The sequence below is a fragment of the Lissotriton vulgaris genome, chromosome 7 (genome assembly GCF_964263255.1).
Source record: "Lissotriton vulgaris chromosome 7, aLisVul1.2, whole genome shotgun sequence".
Taxonomy (NCBI): domain Eukaryota; kingdom Metazoa; phylum Chordata; class Amphibia; order Caudata; family Salamandridae; genus Lissotriton; species Lissotriton vulgaris.
Genome location: NC_141695.1, coordinates 1,482,116,722 through 1,482,138,648, shown reverse-complemented (window position 1 = coordinate 1,482,138,648; position 21,927 = coordinate 1,482,116,722). Strand labels below are relative to the sequence as shown.

The 21,927-nt window shown below is 43.1% G+C and overlaps 1 protein-coding gene across 1 annotated transcript; it reads right to left on the bottom strand.

Annotated features, from left to right (window-relative positions):
- Positions 1-12,856: 12,856 nt before the first annotated feature.
- LOC147705840 (E3 SUMO-protein ligase KIAA1586-like) lies at positions 12,857-15,256 on the bottom strand. Its single transcript, XM_086929568.1, has one exon. The coding sequence runs from the start codon at positions 15,254-15,256 to the stop codon at positions 12,857-12,859; it is 2,400 nt and encodes a 799-aa protein (XP_086785694.1).
- Between the last annotated feature and the right edge of the window lie 6,671 nt (positions 15,257-21,927).

The window sequence follows — 21,927 nt, the reverse complement described above, 5'->3', positions numbered from 1 at the left end:
GGTGCCCAGGAGTAGACACCTCACATGAACGGATAGAAAGGGTTCCACAGCGGTATTCGTACAGCGCTTAGAGACCCCTGGGTGATAGGCGCTATACAAATTCAAATTACATTTACATTTACATTACATTAAGTGACACTTCCTTCTTCTTCTGTTGCTTCTTCTCAATAGAAACTTTCTTGGTACTGGAGAACCTGGTACCTGCTTTCTTTGTGGGCATCTTCTTCAGATGTGAGCAGCACTCAGATGGCACCAGGTGCAGAGATGGCTGGTCAGGTCACTCACAAGTCACGTCGTGTACAGCAGCTAGATGTCTGTCTGGCACCACAATGGGCGATGATGACACACCTCCTCCTCAGTCTTTTGTGCACCTAAAAGCAAAAAAGCCAGAAGAACATCAGTCAAATGATAGTATAATCAAACTAATATAATATATAAATCCTTAGTGTGTGGTGGTCACAATTATTACATTTTAGTAACTCAGTGAACAATAATAGATTAGCCATTTATGAGACTTTGACAACAAGGCCATGACTTGGTGTACTGTACTGTGTACACTCAGGAAGAATAAGAATAGCAAAAAACAAAAACATAAATGTAGTGGTGCCTGTTTCCCATAAATTTGTGCATCACTTGGGATGGATGCAGCATCAGGGAGCAACAACAAAACATACACAAAAAAGGCATTTATTTAACACACCCAAAAAGTGAAATATATCCCAGAAAAAAAACACATTTTGCAATTCAATCCAATGCCATCCATGCCATACATGTTGTTAAAATTCAACAGACAACACAAAAACAGTTGTTTAACTTTCATGCACCCATGATTATTGATGAGTAGTATCTCTAGGGCTATGGGCAGACTAGGCCACAAGCTTGGAGGCCTATGGCAAAAGCACAGTGTCTGGTCCCACAAAATGGCTGCCACCACATTGCCAGGCCACTCACAAATTGAAGAAAAGGAATACAAGACAGACAAAGCAGGCCTATGGCAAAAGCACAATGCATGGCTTCACAAAATGGCCACCACCCACATGGCCAGGCCACCCACCACAAGAAAGTGAATACAAAGGACAGGTACAGGAAGTTGGAATCTCAGGGGAACTTCCTTCCTCTTTTAAAAAATTGTAAAACAAATGACTCCATGCTCCAAAAACTACAGCCAAATGACAACCTGGGGAGTTTTTTTAGCAAAATGAACAAAATCATCATTTTTGAGAAGGTTTTATTCTGCTCAAGAGATATTGTTTGCCAGATTGCAAATTCTGCGTGTTCGGCATCGCGATCTGTACAAAAAGTCATTATAGCGTGCGTGAACAAGCATATTGAGCACGCAAAGAAGACAAAAACTGTAAGTCCGTGTTGTCGCGCTGTGCAGAGTTGCCAAAACTACGCAAGCTGAACGCCCAGGGTTACCTACTGGCTGAAAAGCCCTATTTATTTAACACAGACCCAAAAACTGAAATTCCACTACAAAAACCACATTTTGCAATTCAATCCAATGCCACCCATGATGTTAAAATTCAAAAAGCTGAAAATCAAAAGGAGAGAAAGGGCAAGAGTAGGCACTCCTGTACCCCAAACAATATGTCATACACAACTAAGGAGTGACTCTGTGAAAAATATAAGGTGAAAAAAATATATAACTTTAGTTTATTTGGTTAATAATACCCCCCATAAACCAAAAAGTGGATCCAATGAAGGAAAACGGCCACTGGAAGCAGCCTATGCCCAGTTGTGCCTATAAAAAAGAGAGAAAAGTCTCTTTCTTTGGAAAAGGACCCTCACTCACCACTAGTTGGTGACATGCTTCATCATTGGGTCCCCGCTGGGGTGGCCGAATGCCTCCCCAGCCTGCTACAACGCCTGAGTTACAGCGTAGCAGGATAGTGTTGAGTGTGACAGTGCTCTAACTAAAATGTGAGAATAACTGTGAGTGCCAATTAAAAAATACTTCCGGGCTGACAACAACAGAGAGTGTAGGTACCGAGCGGGGAGTCGCGTGTGTTCAAAACTGACACCGCGTGAAGGTTTCCCGCGTCGTCAGAACCCAAGGAGAAAATATCTCCCTCTCGTAATGTTTTTTCGCTCCTGTGAAATTCAGCGAGCTGTCACGGGCATCAACCGTGAGTTATTCCTATTTTTCACATCTAGGGCCTCACGGGAGGGTGCGCCTTAGCGCGGGCACACCACCGGAGGCCTGTCTTTCATATTATACTAGGTCCTGACGAATGCTTAGCGAAATTGCATATTTAGCAGCAGAAACATGTTGACCGTTTATTTTCACTAAGGACACAGGTTTCCTAATATAGAACCTAGTTTGTCCGTTTAGACTGTTTTTATTCAATACGGGTTGACCTTTATTAAAAGTTTTTATAGGTTTGAACCTTGTATTTTTTAATTTGCACTCACAGTTATTCTCACATTTTAGTTACAGCACTGTCGCACTCAACACAATCCTGCTCCGCTGTAACTCAGGCGTTGTAGCATGCTGGGGAGGCATTCGGCCACCCCAGCGGGGACCCAATGATGAAGCATGTCACCAACTAGTGGTGAGTGAGGTTCCTTTTACAAAGAAAGAGACTTTTCTCTTTTTTTATAGGCACAACTGGGCAAAGGCTGCTTCCAGTGGCCGATCCACTTTTTGGTTTATGGGGGCTATTATTAACCCAACAAACTAAAGTTATTTTTTTTTTACCTTATCTTTTTAACGGAGTTAAAATTCAACAGACAATACAGAAACTGTTTTTATGCACCCATGATGATGACTACCTCTGGGCCTACTGGCAGACTAGGCCACAAGCTTGGAACTGAAGCCTATGGCAAAAGCAAGCAAACGGCCTGGATGGCTCCACAAAATGACCGCTAGCCACCAACAACAAAAAGAAATGGAAGACAGACAATGCAAGCCTATGCCAAAAGCACATTGCCTATCTTCACAAAATTGCTGCCACCCACATGGCCAGGCCACAACAACAACAAGCATAAGCCAAGGGGAACAAAGAAAATACATGCAGACCTATATGGAAAAAGAAGCACACTATTAAACAACCACCACAAAATGGCCCAAGCCACATGGTCACTCACAGTCACAACAGGCCATGGAAAACAATGAACTGAAGCAGGCCTATATATGACCAGACAAAGGAGGCCTGCTAAACAACACAGCTTTAATACAAAAATGCAAAAACGAAAATCAACAGGGCAACAAAAGGATTGGAAACTTGCACATAAGCACACACACACACACCCAACAAAGGTATTTAACACACACCCAAACAGTGAAATACACCACAACCACATTTAGCAATTCAATCCTATGCCATCCATGCCCTACATGGTGTTTAAATTCAACAGACACCACAGAAACATGGACCAATGGGTACCTCTGGGCCTACTGGCTGAAACGTCAAAGAAAAAAAAATAGGCCCCTACTGAAAGTACAGGCCACCCACAAAAATAAATTTTTAAAACTATGAAAATCCCAGAAAACTGTAGGTACAAACAAGCGCCAATGAAACAAACATGTACACCAATTCTCCAACTTACTTGTAAAATGAAATCTCAAATCCAAAAGTCCTCAAATCCAATCCAATGATATGATGCAGCAGACAGACAAAGTAAACAGCACATGGACAAAGCACTGGGAGGAGCCTGCTGGACAGGAACAGGAAGTTGGAGACTCAGGGGCACTTCCTTCGCTTTTAAAAAAAGAGTAAAAAAAAAAGGACTCCTTGCACAAAAGACTACAGCCAAATCACAATCTAAGGAGTTTTTCAAAGCAAAATGATCATTTTTTAGAAGGATTTATTGTGCTCAAGAGATATTCTTTGCCAGATTGTAATTTCTGCGTGTTCGGGAACGCGATCTTACTAACACTGCCGCCGAAAGGAAGATAGCGCATCCGAATGACGTGTCCGATTTCGCACAGTCTTGTGGGATCATGTGGCCGGATTCCAAACCTCATGGCACACGCAAACGGATAGAAAATCAATTCAGCGAATGCAGAATCACGGTAAGTCGTTATCGCACCCATGAGAACGTATATTGAGTGCGGGAGGAAGAAAAACAACTATGCTCCGTTGTAGATTGAGTAGTATTCGGTAACTACGCGCTCTACGCGAACTGCGAAGTTACAAAAATTTCACAAACTCCGCGAGCGGAGTGTAGTTCACCACCCAGGCTTACATATAGGCCTATGGCAAACTACACACTGAATACCACACAAAAAGGCCACCAGCCACATGTTCAAACAAAAAAAAAGAAAGGAGGCATGGACCACAAAGAACACGGGCGACCCAATGGACACTGACTACATAAAATGGCTGCCAAGCAACGTGGCATGGAGAACAAAGACAAAATGGTAGCCTATGACAAACATACATCCACACATAAAACATAACATACCTATTATCATGAGGAGAGGTCATTAATTATAATGAAGTGTGTAATTACTATTCTAACTCCACAGGTGCTCTGATAGTAAGGAAGGTTATAAAGCGGACCAAAGAAAATCGAACTATGCTTTTAGTTTTTTTATAGACTCGCTTGAAAGTACCTAAACACACTACTGCAATCAGTCTTCAAAACGCACCAGTCCTCACAAATACTGTGCCTAATTCACAAAAGGTAAACTGAGAAGAAAGTCTAACTTTACAACTTTCAGTATTCACAAAGGTAATTTACAAGTAGTAAAGTTAGACTTTTGTCTCAGTTAAACTTAAGTTGTGGTCTTAAATTTAACTGAGACAAACGTCTAACTTTGCGACTCGTAAGGACCCTTTGTGAATACCGAAAGTCGTTAAGTTAGACTTTTCTCTCTGTATACCTTTGTGAATCGGGCCATAGTGTTTATCAGGTTCAGACAAGGTTAACCCATGCTGTGAGGACCGAGTATATCCCCACAGTGTGGGTTACACATGCCCACACAAACACACTCACAGACACACATACACACTGGCCAGATAAAAAAATGGTCACCTGGCCCACACACAAAGGAGGCATGGTATATATAAAAGAACACACTAACATTAGTACAGCAATGCCAAAACTAAAACGAACTCAAGTGTAGAAATTCCCCACTAAAATACACTATAACATTTGTGAAATATAAAAAATACACATTTTACATTTAATCCAAGGCCATCCCTAAATCATAGTGGTTTAAAAAACCATATCCCAAAGACACTGTTGTTTTATATATCCAATGTACTGGCTGGACAGCCTGTGGGCGGACTTGGCCACTTGGTAAAATGAATAGTGCAGATTTCATAAACATGGAGAAAAATGACTTAGCTGTGCAACTTTCCCTTATAAAAGCAAAAAAAGGGACTGCAAAAAAATAGGCCCCTACTGCAGCTCCAGGCTATCCACAATCAAATTTAAAAATTAAATAAAAACCAAAAAGGTACAAATATGTACTGGTGTAATCCCTCCGTCAAACAACGCCACTATACAAAACTTTTTAACTGACTTGATTGCTATGTCACCAAAACAATGTCCTTAAAATCCAATGGTATATGCAGCAGGTTTTGAAGACAAAGAAAATGATCCTTCCATTTCGAAATCCAAATGGAAAGTGATCAGGGGATGGACAAAGCCCTGGGAGGAGCTTTCTGAGACGGAAGAGGAAGTTAGAGTCTCTGAGGTACTTCCTTCCCATTTTGGTAGAATATTGTCTCGAAAAGGTATTTTAAAGTTGATTTCGCTGCTTCTCAAGTAGAAAATCCATTCGAGAAGAAGACCCGACCACTCGTCCCCGCTGGCAATAAAAAAATACCACCGGAAGGCTCCTTGGCAACTGCAAATAGTGCCAGTGCCACCAAATCTGGCTCATGCTGGCACGCTCGCTTCATGGAGCTTTGTATTCTTCATAACGTCATTGCATTTCTAGAGCAGGAGACAAATTCCACCATGCAGCAATTGGTGGAATTTTGCCTGTAACTCTGCTTTAAAGAGTAACAGGGAGGGGCCAAAATTCTGCCAATATCGCATGCAGAATGAACTTTTTCCCCTCCCTTAATTTTTTTCCATGCTTTGTTCTTGATATTGTGTTCCTTCAACATTCTGGGGTCAATATTCTGGATGCACACCAAATTTGATAAATCAGCTTCATTATTTCACATTTGTTTTCAAGCTATCCTTCATAAATAGTCATCACGTGTGGTCAATTTTTTATATCACTAACCCACAGTGCACATGCAACTCTTTAGTGCTCATCAGTGGAGTTAGGAAGGAATTAGTAGTTTATAAACAAACAATTGCATTATATGACACTCTAAGACTTGTTCACTGACAAGGTGGGGGTGGGTGGGCGTCAGACTGACACCAAAAATCTGTTACGGCGCACCAACAATAAAGCAAGGCCACTGACATGTGGTCACTAACACTGTCAATGGCTTGCTGCCACAGGAAGATCAAAATGGACATGGGTAGATTGACAAGAGTACAGCACCAATGTAGACTGTCACTAGGACACATTCAAGGGTCACTGACACAGAGGCAAATTAGCACTGCCACTAAGAAAATGACAAAGGCAAATCCGCATGCGCACTGAGTCACCAGCATGAGTCACCAGCATAGGTGATACTAAACAGGAGGACCAATACTGAAATGGGAGCATTGACAGTGGAGAGCAGACATGGGCATTAATTGCTAATGCTAGGACACTGGAATGGGGGAGATTCACTTGGACATTGACACAGGGATGCTAGGACGTAAGCGTATTGTCCCTAGGCCACAATACAAATACAATAACTTAACAGGGGGACACTGACCTAGGGAGAGGAGAAAATAGAGTTCTGGCGTTGACTTGGCGATGCTGACACACAGACACCCCTGAAATGGAGACTGACTTGAAAATGTTGACATAAGGACTGTAAAACTGGTGAATTAACATGGGTCACACATATTGACACTAGGAAACTGATACAGGAGCACTGACACTGTAACACTGACCTGTTTTAATTAACCCCTCCCATGCTCGTGACGGAACCGTTCCGTCACAAGCCACGGGTGGGCTGTGCTGGTGAAGGAACGGTTCCGTCACGGCCCTCTCGCCGCGCCTGCGCGGTGCAAATTCCGTGCCTGCGCTAACGTTCTGTAGCGCGGGCGGGGCCGTGACGGAACCATTCCGCCACAAGCACAGCTCACCCGCGTGCCGTGACGGAGCGGTTCCGTCACGAGCACGGGACCGCCGCGTGGTCCCCCCACCCCCTTAGCACTGCGGCGGAATAGCCGCCGCAGTGAAGGGGTTAAAGAATCTTTAAATTGGACTTCCATGTAACTGTACATTCAGCAGTTTCAAAGACACGTTTTCACAACATTATGCATTTAACGTTTTTTTTTTTTAATTTCAACATATTTTTATTACATATTGTACATGAACATATTGGCGGATCTGTTACAGGGTTAGCACAATTGTACCAATTGCAGTTTTTGCTTCAGTATGTTGAGACGTTATGCAGGGGTGGCCTTAGGCATGTGCAAGCTGTTCACCTGCACAGGGCCACCAAACCCCAGGGACCGCCACACCAATATATATCCTTAATATAATAATCCTCTGAGGATGGATACATATTTGCGTGGCGGCCCCTGGCAGGGATTTGGCGGCCTCCGGCTCTGTTCCACTTCCAAACACCCTGACCCCCACCTTCCTAAGCTCCGGGGGGCTCCGCCCCGCCCGGACCCCTCTTCCGGGGCCCCCTACCTACGCTCCCTGCCCGGGCCGCCATAAGCCTAGAGCCGCCCCTGCGTTATGTCCCATTTGTTTAGCTTACCCCACCTGACGATAGTTAGAGAAGAAGAGACAGGTAGAGAAAAGGGATAGAAACAAGGAAGGAAGGGGGCGACAGGAGACAGACAAGGAGAGATACATATATTATCAATTAACATTACATATGACATTTCATTACGCATGATATTCTGTGTGGGTGCTTTATTTTTTTTAATGGTTTCTGCATTTATTCATTGCCGGCAGTGTGTGAGTCTCATAACTTTTTAGCGATTACACATTATTCAGTTCTATCCAGTTGCGGGGTTAGTGGGTTGGGGTACCCCATGATTTTATTTTTTTCAAAACCATCTTTCATAACTATGATGATGAAGTGATTATCATGTATACTTCCCCAGGCATGCATGCTTCATCTTTATCATTTAAGCCATTAAGACAATTTCAAATAGCTACTTCGTATAAAATTGATAAGGCCCGAATCAAGTGCCTAGTTATAATCAGTTTTTCATCTTGATTGGTAGTTTGTGAATTTATTGATATGATTCTTGTCACCTGGGTTACCGTGGGGATGAGGGAGTTACACCACAGCCAAGAAGCCATTAGTGATTTCAGTCTTCGCGATCTGGGCATTCAGCCTAAAAGGCTGCATAAGTTAGTTCTCCCATAAGACATAAAAGATATATGGGGCATATTATCAAGAACGGCGTTAAAATTATCGCCCGTTTAGCGACAGAAAACTGCAGCTAAAACTGCGATAATGGGCTTGATAATATGCCCTGGAGAATTTCAATAGAAGCCCATGTTCACACCAGAACATGGACTTCTATGGGAATTCACAAGGACATATTATCAAGCCCATTATCACCGTTTTAGCGGCAGTTTCCTGCGGCTAAACCGCCGATAATTTTTAACGCTGTTCTTGATAATAATAGGCCCCTATACCTACCTTGGACACCTTGGAGTTAGAAGCACATATGTTAGCCCTGCGTAAAATTTATTTCACACCTCCGTAATTCGCAGAAATTCGTGTTAATCTTCTTACTCGAAGTTCCTGAAATGATATCATTAAGCCACGTTGGGTAATTATGCACCATTTGTGGTAAAAATATTACAGCAATGTCACAACTTGTGATAATAATTTACCACAAACGCATGTGAATAAGAAAATGTGAGGGGTTGTTGTTCGCGGTGCTGTTTAAATGCATCTTCAAGACAAGAATTTACATGAGACAGATTTTGCGCTAAAGTGTGGTCCAAAATTACGGATTTGCATTTCACCCTGTAACGCGTAATTGTGAGACAATTTTGCTCAGTTACGTGAAAACTAATCAGATGAATTTCGTGCATCTTTGTCATTTACTTTACGAAACTTTCTGTGGGTAAGTCAACTACTATGAAGAATATTGCCCTGCAGTACGTTAAGCCTGACATTCGGGATATCTTAGGCAACACATGAACATTGGCATAGGGACACCAAGAAGTCACACAGCAACACTGGTAAAAGGACACAAGAGCCCCGCAACTGACATCGGGTTATTGACATGGACACAGTGACACTGGAATGCTGATGGGCAGAACAAACATTGATACATGGACAACAGCAAAGGGCAGTGACCATGGAGATTGAAAAGGAGATACTACAATAATTACACTAAAATGCTGATGTAAGAACACAACACCAGGACAATGAAATGTCACAGGGACTGGAGGGACAAATACTTGGGTACTAATCCATGGTTGATGTCATGATAACTGACTGGGATATTGAAAGAAGGACACTGATGTGGAGGCACTGATATAGGGTCACAAGCAATGATACTGACACTGAGATACTAACATGGATAGGCACCGCAACACTTCCAAGAGTTACTCCCACAGTGACACTACCTGGATGCACATGCTCTGGGATAAGAAGATGCGGACACAGGGATACTGATAGCGGGATGCTGCCATTGGCACACGGACAATGACACTGAAGAACTGACATGGGGCAGTGATGCTGAGACACTGACACCAGGATTTCGGCACTGCGTAGATGTAGAAATATGGGAACTGTCCATGATAGTGAAACAACAAGAAGAGAAACCGATGGAGGGATGTGACACCTTTGCATTAACACTGACCTTTGCACATTGACCCAAGGACCCTGACAAAACCACAAATATTAACATTGAGGTACTGGCACAAGGGAACCAGCATTGGGACACTAATGCAGAAAGCTACAACACATGGATACTAACATTAAGAAGGAACATGATACCAGGGAAATACCATGGAAACACTGAATTGCTGGCACAAGGGCACTAAAACTGGCAAGGGTAAACTGCCAGGGGAGGTCTATATTGGCACACCAACACTTACACATGAATACTGATGGTGGAGATACTGACACATGAAGACTGACACTGGGGCAGTGACAAAAGAGCACCTATACAGCTATATGGATAGAGGAACACACAACTGTCAATACTGGTACTGAAAAAGTAGCATATGCATTGAGAAGTTAATTGTTGCCATTAGCTCACAGACCCAGATGCTGTGAGACACTGAAACTGGGACAGTTATGGAAACCTGGACACTGACATTTGAATGGTGACATTTGAGGTTGGACACTGACACAAACATGTAGATATTGATTCTGGTACCGGGACCCTGAATTGGGGATACAATCTGGTACTATTTCAGAAACATTGTCATTTGGACAGTGATGTAGGACACTGCCATGTGGATATTGTGACTTGCACTGAAAGGCACACTGCCAAGTTGATGCTGGGGCATGGCGATACGGACACACAGTGTAACTGACAAGGGCACTGAAAGTTGTAGAAGGTCATTGGCACTGGGACATGAGGATATAGGGACTCTAATAAATGGATACAAAACTAGGCCTGGGCAACAGACCAGGAGACCATGGCCACTATGCTCATGGACATAAGAACAAACAAGTCAACGGTTTCAACTTAGCAACATTGTTCTTCAACAGGTCTTAGCATCAAGGGTACAGAACAATGCAAATGCTATTCATCAGCAATATTTCCTAATCTTTATTCATGAGACAATGAGACAGTCTATCAGGTACCTTGGGCCTGATTCACAAAATTATCTGACACTTTTGAGTAAGTTGACACTTTTGAGTAAATGTAATACTTTTCAATATTCAAAAACTGCACTTTTGTTTAAACTTATCATTTTTAGTATTGCAGTGTATACATAAGCAGTACACATGACCAACAACACATACTACATACCCTGCCATAAAAAGTAATGGAAGTAGGGAATTATCGCAAAAGTGTGAGTAACTGAAAAACTGCAGCTTGTGAATACTGGAAAGTAGTAAAAGTAAAAGTGTAAGTTACTAAAAAAGTACAGTTTGTGTCATATGCTTTGTGGAACTGTTTTGTAGAACTGCTGTAGTACTACAAAACTCAGTACAAAATGCAGTTTGTGAATCAGGCCCAAAGATGCATCAGCCCTGCCCAAAATAACCATAACCCTGCCTCAGACTGCAAATTACTACCATATATGGTTTTAGTTTTCAGCACTGTGAGAAGGTCATTTATGCTTTGACAGCAGGAGGGCTTCAATCAGGATATGCCCCCTGGATTTGAAGGCGAAGAAGGGCTCTTCTTACCCTTGTAGTTGGGGCCTTTCTCATTATTCAAATTCCACTTGGCTAGTAAAGGTTAAAGCACTTTGAAGGCCTCCACAGAAAGAGAATACACCAGTACAGAGGGTGGTTGTGAACCCAACATTTATTGCTGCCATTCTCTGTCAGTGATTGGGGTCCAAGCACTGATTAATTTGTAAGGAGGCCGACACAGTAATACTCAGTGCTTAATTTGTAAAATATGAAGTGCAGGTGCTGAAATATTTTTCGGAGGCCACACCCACTTTTTCAAGCCCCGCCCCCTCTCGACACTGGCTCCACCCACTTTATTAGCCCCACCCACATCTTCAAGTGCCACTGCTAAAAGTCAAATATAATACCTGATCTGAATTTCAGAAAGGGAGCCTTCGTAAGGTTTTGATAGGAGGTTCCCCGTGGCGTGAACCATTTTGAAAAAGATGAAAGCAAATGTGCATTTAAATCACAAGTTTGGAATAAATTAGCTAAAACCACTAATGCATTGAAAATGGACAATTTCAGTGCTCTGTGTGCTGATTTGGGGAAGGACAATAAACTGGGGTAGGGCATGCCATTTTAAACAGAGTCTATGATTTCAAAGGTACAACTTGACATAGCTTAAGTTATGTGACAAAATAAAACCCAATGTTGTGAAAACACTAGTCCAAACAGATAAACTGAATAAAATCATGCAATACACTTGAATGAGTCAGTCAGCCACTTTCACTTCCAGTGGCATGGGGTTAATCAGTATAGTGTAATATTCAGTTAAAGCGACTGCTTTAGAGAAACAAAAACAAAAAAGGATGATTACCAATTGGGCTTGTACTATAACTTCTCTCTGGATCTATATGTGCATTTATTAGACATTAAGAATAGTAAAAAAGAAAATCATGAAACTATGTAGTTCTGTATGACACAGGCAACACAGATTAGAAAAGAGGCATATGTTCAAAATATGACTTTTTAATTAAAGATTTTAACTTAAGATAAAGCAAAGAAAACTGTGATCTCCACCAAAATGTGGTTCGCGCTATATAACATTTTATAAATAAATACTAAGGCCAAAGGAATAGGTAGGGGGCTGGGCAGTTTGAATTTGACCGTATCTTGAATAAGTCATACCTATTAGTGCAAAATAACCAGGCATAGTGCCATACAAACTGCAATTATATGAAGACAAACTAACAAAAAATTAAATATATAAATACAAATAGATACATGTCGTAAAATGAAAATCCAAAAAGCAATTAAACTGTTATAAAAACAAAATAAATAAAATATATTAAATAGAACAATAAATAGAACATCCAAACTAAGAAGACACATAAATATAACAAAATATTAAATAAATTGACACTGTAAACAAAGGGGTATAAATGCAAATAAATAACCTATATAAACTAGAACAACGAAATATCCTAACACAGTAAAGCAGCCTAACTTTTCCAAAACATTGCAATGACACACATTTTCTCAGTTGGAATGGGCTACATCTATTTTTCTAGAAAACCCCAGAAACAGTCTAAATTGCTTGTGCATTCCATGTCCTCCTCTTTCCTTGATTTACTCCTAGTGTCATCAGCTGATCTTCGTCCTTTTGCAAGCCAGGACTGAACATAGGGTAATGGGTTGAATCTCCTAAATGGTGGACCAACAAGATTTAAAAACATTAAAGAAGATATTGTTTGAGTCACCAATGATGCTCTTGTGGATGTGCATATCAGATTCATTTGAGAAAATCCCCGCTCACATTCTGCAGTACTGATAGCAATAGTGTGTATGGCCATCAAAAGTTCCTTGAACTGCCTTTTAATTTCTTTGCCTCCAGATTCCTTGTACTCTCTGTAAGCACGTATGGTTTCTCGGCTGGCAATGTTGAATCTTTTACACAGAGACTCAATATCACTCTCACCATAAAGAACAGGTAGCTCATCAGGCCAGTACTGTTTGTATAAAACTTTCACTTCGCTAATGAGTGTATCATACTCAGCCTTTTTGTCAGCAGAATTCGTTCCTCCTGTAGACAACAAACGATGTCTTAGATTTTCTGCAAGGCTACGAAAAAACTGACCCTGTTCAATTATTTTGTCCGTGGTCTTTCCTTTGTGCAGCACCACACCTTGGAATATATTTTCTTCCATGGCCTTTTTACATAGTGAGAAATGGTTCCCTTGCCTGTCTACCATTGCCTCAAACACAGCTATTTGCCGACAAATAGCCCGGTGAGAATCAATGATTGTAGAATCACGTTTCTGTAACTCAAGTGATAACTCGGATAACTCCTGAAGAGCATCATACATGAGGCCAAGATTAGCAACAAACTGTATAGATGATAACCGCCTTCCTAGGCCTGTGTACATATTTCGTGTTGAACTGTCACGGGAACCATCATCAGCTGCACTATTAAAGTGCTTGTAGAGAGCAGGATAAGCATTCCAAATAGCCTCCACTGTTCTGAAGCTTGATGCAACCCAGCGAGTATCTAACACTCTACCTATTCTGCAGAGCTGAACGTCAAGAGCTTCAGCACATTCCTTAAGCTCCAAACAGTTTTTAACAGAGGTGGAAAATAGAGAATAGAGCTTATCGAGTAAGTTTTTGAAATGATTTGTAGCACCAATATCTTTCATGACATCATGAACGGCAAGTTCCAGGCGATGTGCTGAGCAGTGCCAGGCTACAATATTGGAAGAGATTTTTTCTTGCAACTTCTTTACAACAGCACTGTGGCGGCCAAACATCACTGAAGCTCCATCACAGGCAACTGAAACCATGCATTTGGAGAGAAAGTCCTCACTTATATTAATTGGATCTTTTTTTAGTGCAGACAGTAAACTGTTTACTATGCCATCAGCTGACAAATCACTCAGCTCAATGAGGTCAACAAACATATTAGCTGGGGAGTCCATGTCAGGTAGCTGCATTCGCATGTACACAATTAAAGAACTTTTCCTATTTAACGCAGTGGCTTCATCTAGTAAAAGACTTACTTTGGGGGAAAGCTCAATCATTTTGGCAAATATCTTCCTCTTCATTTCTAAGGATATGTGGCGTTGTATGTTTGAACAAGCTACATTGGAGTGCAAAATTCGACCCATATCTAGTCCATTTAACTGGTGGCAGTCTATCTCCATTTCAAAACCATACGCTGGCCTGTTTCGCTTTGCTTCCTTATAAGCTACACGGAATATTCTGGCTGTTGCTGACATTTGTACAGATTGTGCTTTTGCAGTTACTTGCAATAAAGTATCTCTCTTAGCGTTTTCTAAGATTTTTAAAGTTGCAACATGAGCCTTGCTTAGTGCATGTTCTCCAATCTTTTTCCTCAATGACTTCTGCTGCTGTTCTATATTGGTGCCATATGCCTTCACAGTAGAGTCAGTCCATTCTTTGGACAATTTCATTCCCCTGGATTTCTCAGCACCAAGATCACGGATTTGGCGACACACAGAACAGCCAAGGTTAGGGCCTTTAACAATTAACCATGGATGCTTGCGTTGGAAATATATTTTTTGGTCATGTTTCCAACCTTTAGGAAGAATGCCTTTCCTTAAAACTCTGTCTGAATGTGGTTTCAGTGATAATATGTCAGACTGTTCGCTAGTGCTTGGAGTTTCCTCCATCTCTACAGCAATCTCCACAGCATGATGCGGCTCATCTGTAAGAGGACGATCTTGTGTCTTTTCTTCTGTAGGGGTGATGATAACGCTGCTGCTAGTAGTGGTGTCACTCTCATCATCTAGTGCCTTCTCTCGCACTTCATCTTCCTTGTTCCCTTCTTCCACTGTAAGTGTATGGTCTTTTCTAGCAAGTTTGCTAGCAGGCTCCTCATCAATCTTGGGCTTAAATTTTGTGAAGTAGCTTGAAATCTTCTTCTGTCCACTCTGAGACATCTAAGGATGCAAAGTGAAAGAAAACATGCTAGACATGTGCGAAGTGTGATGTCAATTCATCAAAGTAACATGCACCAATAATATTTATTTGCAGGTTTCACCAAAGACATTTCTGCATCTGCACATATTTAACATCCATGTGGAGTAGCTACCAGATATCGCTAGTTGTTATTTGTTATTGATGTGTGTAGGCCATAGGCTACCTCTTTGAAACAGCTGTAAAGATTCAAGATGGCTCGACTTAGGTCTCTGAAGCAAAGTAAATCCTGTGAGGAAGACAGGTTGTATAGGGACCCTACTCCTGCAGTCACATTTGCTATGGTACCTCTAGGGCTTGGCACTCTAACTTCAGGCAATCTCAGGCTCAGGAATGGGCTAGTGAGGTGAGCTGACCTCCCTAGAAATGGGGGAAACTCACTTACCCAGATAGGAAAAGCAGACCCGTGCCTGGGTTAATGCAAAGCCTCAAGGGCACTTTGCAGGCAGCTTGTAGGCTAGGCCTGTGTTTAATGGTAAGAAGAGTGAAACTGCAAGCTACCCCAATTCTCGAGCCTATCACAGAGATACTGTACTGGCTGCCAGAGATTCTTTGTTGAGATTCCTGCAACAGCTGTGTGTTGTAGTAGCAACTATTAGGTGTGTATCAGTGTGAGGGATAAGTTACATCTATGTGTTCTGGCGTGAGCACCTGTGCTGACTTATTTAAGGCATCAAACTTACACATTTGAAAAATAAACTTCAATGTATTGACATTCGGGAATAGGAATCCAATGCCTAAAGTATTATAGATAATTGGGACTAGAGTGTTGTTGCATGCCACACTAGAGAAATATTATTTCTATGCAGCAAAATAAAGTACATTTCAACATTGTCCTAAAAAAATTAGAAAAATCGCTCAAAGTTGCTGAACAATCACAGACATGTAACGCCCTGATTGGGAGCATAATGTAGCAGAGTCCTCAGTATTCTTTCACTCCCTTACTCGCTTCTATTTTTCTCTCTAACCCCCTGTGTACCACCAACTGATTGTCTTTCCTTTCTCTCTATCTCCCTCCCCTCAACACCCTGTCTTTCTATATATCTTTCCTTCTCTTCTCAGAGTCCTCGCCCATCTAATGCTCCGTCATCTCATCTCTCTCTCTCTTGGTATCTGACCTCACGGTTCACGTGTCGCTCATCCCTCTTTACCTCAGTCTCTCAGACAGTGCTAGTGTAGCAGCACCACCAACTAGGGGAATATACAACAGGGCACAGACATATGATTTGTAGCAAGAGGCAGATTTCACAGAACAAGTAGTGTGCTTGCTTTTACAGTCTTTCACATACTCCAGATCACAGGACAACATTTGTGAGCTCAGCTGCCACAACTTTTTTATAATTATATTTAATTTATGCCTGGGTTCAAATAAACTGCATACACACAAGTTGTATACACAGTACACTGCAAACGTGCACAGTTAGGTTCAAGGAACAGGGTTACTCATACAGTCATAAAAATGAGAAGTTACTTCAGGGCAAAAATCCATTGCTACAAATAATCTGCTCAATTTAAATATATAAACACATTTAATAACAAGCATTTGCAATGCAATCGGTCTCGCGTTTACGCAAGTTTAAGCTATTGGCATTGTAAATGAAAATAAATGCCTTTTATTTATGTTTTAAAAAGAAATAAAAGGCATTGTCATTTGCAATGTCAATAGCTCAAACTCGTATAAATGCGAGACCTAATTGCATTGCAAATTTTTGTTTTTTTTATAGCAGCTTCCGCCATGTTGCCAGACCTCATGCATCATGTCCATATGGTAAACCACAAAAAACACCCTTTAAACCATCCTCTACCAGGTGGGGGGGGGGACAAGGGCCTGATGCAAATTAACTAAGGTACTTCACACTTCACAACCTCCCTCGGGTTATATATATTAAAATCATACAACAACAAGGCCTGCTGTGCAGTGGAGGTTTAATAAAAATACATTTCCTGGGACAGTTTATAAAAGAGATACAGCCTTTCATAAATACAGACTAGAGACTTTGACGCATAGCCCTTGGTGGCGGTGCATACACCGGTGGCGTAACACTAAAAAGGATTCCCCCCTGGGCCCCGACAGAGCTTGAAATTGGAATGTAATGCTGCCTGCGCCTGGCTGCCCCCTTATCATTGAAATTAAAGTTCTATTCAGCACCTGCCTTCACCTCTCCCCAGCGGTGCAACTGAACTTAGGAGTAACAGGTTAGCAAAAAATGCTCAGTTTTATATATTATGGCCCATTGGCCCGAGTCGAGTGTTACTTTGAGCTAGTCCGTGTATTTCAATCAGCAGCACTAAGCATTCTGGGGCATGTAGGCCCATTCCATTCTTAACAAGGTTTACATTAGAAGTGCACTGCAGGCAGGTTCATGAAAAGCAACTCTCGTGGCAGAGTAAGTTGATAGCCATGCAGTATTGGTAACATTATGCTGCGAAAATAGTAAATACCAATGAAAAATATACCAAGTGTGCAAGGGTGTCCAATGTTTTTTTCCTTTAATCTATGTATAACTTTTATGGAAAAAAAACGTTAATTTAATTTTAAATACTCGGACTCCAATCAAAAATTCACACAAAAGCATGATCTAAATGTAATCGGGACATTGTTTCCTTCTTTGTACCTTCCACTGTAACTACACCCTAAATGAAAAGCTTTGCAAGAAAGGTCCTTTTACAAACACGTCAGCATGGCATTGGCTCCTGGAAAATATTCGTGGCTTGAGTGCTCGAAGTTTTCAAAAATAGCTTAAATACTGTTTTGCACTGTTGTTGCTGCTCGAGTGATAGGAAATCGAGCAGACAGATTTTTTTTTATATCATGTAAAGATTTTTGCACGAGGGCAAAAGTGGAGGGATATTATTGTGAGCCATTGTGAAAATATATTAAGCGTATTCCGAATTTATATCTTTTTTTTATTGTGGCACATATTTTATTGCCAGTTTGCTTGCCAACAAGAAACTCATCCCCACCATTCCCCGCCCTTCCTTCATCGCCGTCCACCTGACCAGAATATAAGTGTGGTGGGACTGGCTGGGAGATCACGATCACCAGATGAGAATGAGATCAGTCAGCTGAGCTGACCGAACTTAAAAACTAAGTTTAGTGCTTCTAGTTTTCTCTGCTTAATTTTCTTACCGATATGGTGGTGGGGCCGGTCGGCAGGCCAGGAGTCAGACACACACACTGTGGTAGCTCAGTGGCTGCAGCCAGTGCCACGACGAGCCCAGGCCAGCTCTGCTCTGCCTCTGCCCAAGTACGTCGACTGGTCAGCGCGGTACTCGTTGGTGGAGCCGGCTGGCTAACTTATTGTGGACTGGTGGGTGGGTGGGGGCCTGAGTCGTGGCGTGGGACTGGGGAGCTGCCTGCCGCTGTAACTGCGCAGCGCGGTTATGCTGGGGCGTGGCTATGGCTGGAAGAACTGGTCTGGACTGGTGGCAGAGGCTAAAGTGAAAAAAATCTGCGCGCGCTTCCGCGCGCACAGCCCCCGACTGGCCCCCGGCCCCAACCCCCATCAGAACCTCCAGGGCAGCTCTAGCCCGTCCCCCAGCCCCCACCAACTTCCGCGGCCCGCCCACCCAAAACCGAAACCATCAACAACTCTACTGTGGCCGGCTCCACCACCATGATGAAATACGAAACGAAAGTTACAAAGAAAGTGAAACACAAACACTGTCTACTCTGCACACATTATATTTTTTTTATCACATATATATTTTATTTATTATCAATCAACTCAACTGAGATTCTCTCATCGACTTGGCCTGGCTTGGGGGCGACGTGCGACTGCGAGGCTCAGTCCCACTCCCTCCCTCCCTCCAACCAAACAAGTGTTTCTAGTTTTCTCTGCTTAATTTTCTAATCTTACCGTTATGGTGGTGGGGCCGGTCGGCAGGCCAGGAGTCAGAGACACACACACTGTGGTAGGTAGCTCAGTGGCTGCAGCCAGTGCCACGACGAGCCCAGGCCAGCTCTGCTCTGCCTCTGCCCAAGTACGTCGACTGGTCAGCGCGGTACTCGTTGGTGGAGCCGGCTGGCTAACTTAATGTGGACTGGTGGGTGGGTGGGGACATGAGTCGTGGCGTGGGACTGGGGAGCTGCCTGCCGCTGTAACTGCGCAGCGCGGTTATGCTGGGGCGTGGCTATGGCTGGAAGAACTGGTCTGGACTGGTGGGCAGAGGCTAAAGTGAAAAAAATCTGCGCGCGCTTCCGCGCGCACAGCCCCCGACTGGCCCCCGGCCCCAACCCCCATCAGAACCTCCAGGGCAGCTCTAGCCCGACCCCCAGCCCCCACCAACTTCCGCGGCCCGCCCACCCAAAACCGAAACCATCAACAACTCTACTGTGGCCGGCTCCACCACCATGATGAAATACGAAACGAAAGTTACAAAGAAAGTGAAACACAAACACTGTCTACTCTGCACACATTATATTTTTTTAATCACATATATATTTTATTTATTATCAATCAACTGAGATTCTCTCATCGACTTGGCCTGGCTTGGGGGCGACGTGCGACTGCGAGGCTCAGTCCCACTCCCTCCCTCCCTCCAACCAACCACAACCAGTACAACAACTTGCAAGTAAGTGACTGTGAAGACACGCCGGTTACGGCCCGGGGCCTCACATGTGTACTGTGCAGTGCACCACGAATTGTGCTGCTTTAACATGAAACTTAACTGACCCTTTAATCACAAAGTACCAATTGTGATGACAGTGCACAGATACACAGGGTGCATTGATTTGCCGCACCAGTGCACATTTCACCGACAACGGGCGGTCCGCGTAGGGGAGGTGAGGTGACCCGCCGCTGTGTCTCAGGTGTTGGAAGGGAAGTGCTGGGGCGGAGGGAGGGGGGCCAGGGCGGTAATTATTCTGAAAAGTGCACCAGAGTCACAGAGTCTTTAGGGGTTCGTTCTGTTCTATATTTATAAAAGAACTTAAGACCAGTCAATAATGGACTGGTGAGTTGAGGACGGGCAGTGCGCACTGGGACACCTGTCCCCAGTCACAGTGAGGGCACCGGGGTCTGGACACAGCCTGAGGGGCACAGAATGATTCAGTGCCACTGGTTAGATAGGCTGCGCTGCGGCTGGTAGGTTCATGGCTCTGCCGCTGCACAGAGTCAGAGTGGCATCTCAAGGGCGGGGGCGGGGGGCCCGATGTTCACAATCACAGCCTGGCTTACCCTTACGGTCGGTGTGTTGATTAAGACTGACTGACTGAGAGAGTCTGTCTGTTTGAAATAATTCAATTGACACAGTCACAGACAGACAGCCAGTTGTTCAGTATGATGATTGATGAGACTAACTTGGGCTCTCCTCGGAGGCCGGGCGGCGGCCGCGGGAACGGGATAATATGACAGTCAGTGTCAGTCAGATTTTGATTCTTGATCTTGATTACGTGCAGACTCAGAGTACATACTGATTACGGGTGGTCTCTGGTCTGGTGGGTCGGTCGGTACTCGGTAACCCAATGAACACAAGCACGACGAGCACCACCACACGCACGCTGCACAGAGACAGAGAGAGAGTACACGCAGCAACTGCAAGCAGGGGAACTAAAAACACATCATCAATGTGGGTATCGGCGTGCGCACAGCAGATGATTCATAGACCCGGCCCTGAGATTTAAGTGCCGGTGCTAAGCACCGGATAGCACCGGCACAAATTAAGCACTGGTAATACTGAATTCCAAACCCGTTGATTATCAACTCTAACTTTCATTCTGCATTGTGTCTCTTTGTTTCAAAACCCTACACTTTCTCTTTTTCTTGCAAGCTGTTTTTCATTACACCCCCCCCCCCCTACCCCATGATAGTCTCTTTTGATTTGGGTTCATGACCGATGATGAAAATTAGGCCTGGGTCTCCCGAAATTAAAACTGGTGTCCACCACCTTCAACCTCATGCACACATTAAGCACTGGGCTTGCAGCTCTAAGATGATAGATTGGCGGCCGCCTGGCTAGTTCTAGTTCCTTTTGATTACTGTAAGTGGCCACATTGCCACATTCACTCCTTCAGCGAAGCCCATGCTCCTCCAGCAACTTATGCCTGCCTTGTCTTACTGTCCTGCTGACTGTTACACTAAGGTCATTCCTGAGGAGCCATGTACAGTGAGTGCAGTGCTGACACACAGTCGGTTCATATTATTGTATGCATTATCTCTATGTACTCAGAACTGTGCCAACATGTATAGAACTGCCTTGAAAACCCATTCAATTATTATCAGTGATTGTTAATAAAATGTGCCCCCACATTTGCCACACAATTAACCAAAAGTGTTGTGATGGGGAACACACAACTCCATGTATAATTACATCAGTGTTCTACTCAGTTTTCATACATTTTGTTGCCCAGAAGGGCTTTCAAAACCCTATTTGATGCACATTTTCAGACTACTTATCACACATAACTCATAAAGTACAACACTTTATATATACTGGCAAATATATTGTGCTTTTTAAAATCTCATTTAATTGTGCCCTTTTTTTAAAAGAGGTTATGGGGAAACCATTTTTCTGTCCCCCAACACCCTTTCAGACTGTAGTTATCCTCTGGGGCCCAGACTCCCAAAACATCTAATCCTATCTCTGCTCTTCCTTGCCCCAGTCCATTTTTAAAAGAGGATTCTGCAGCTCC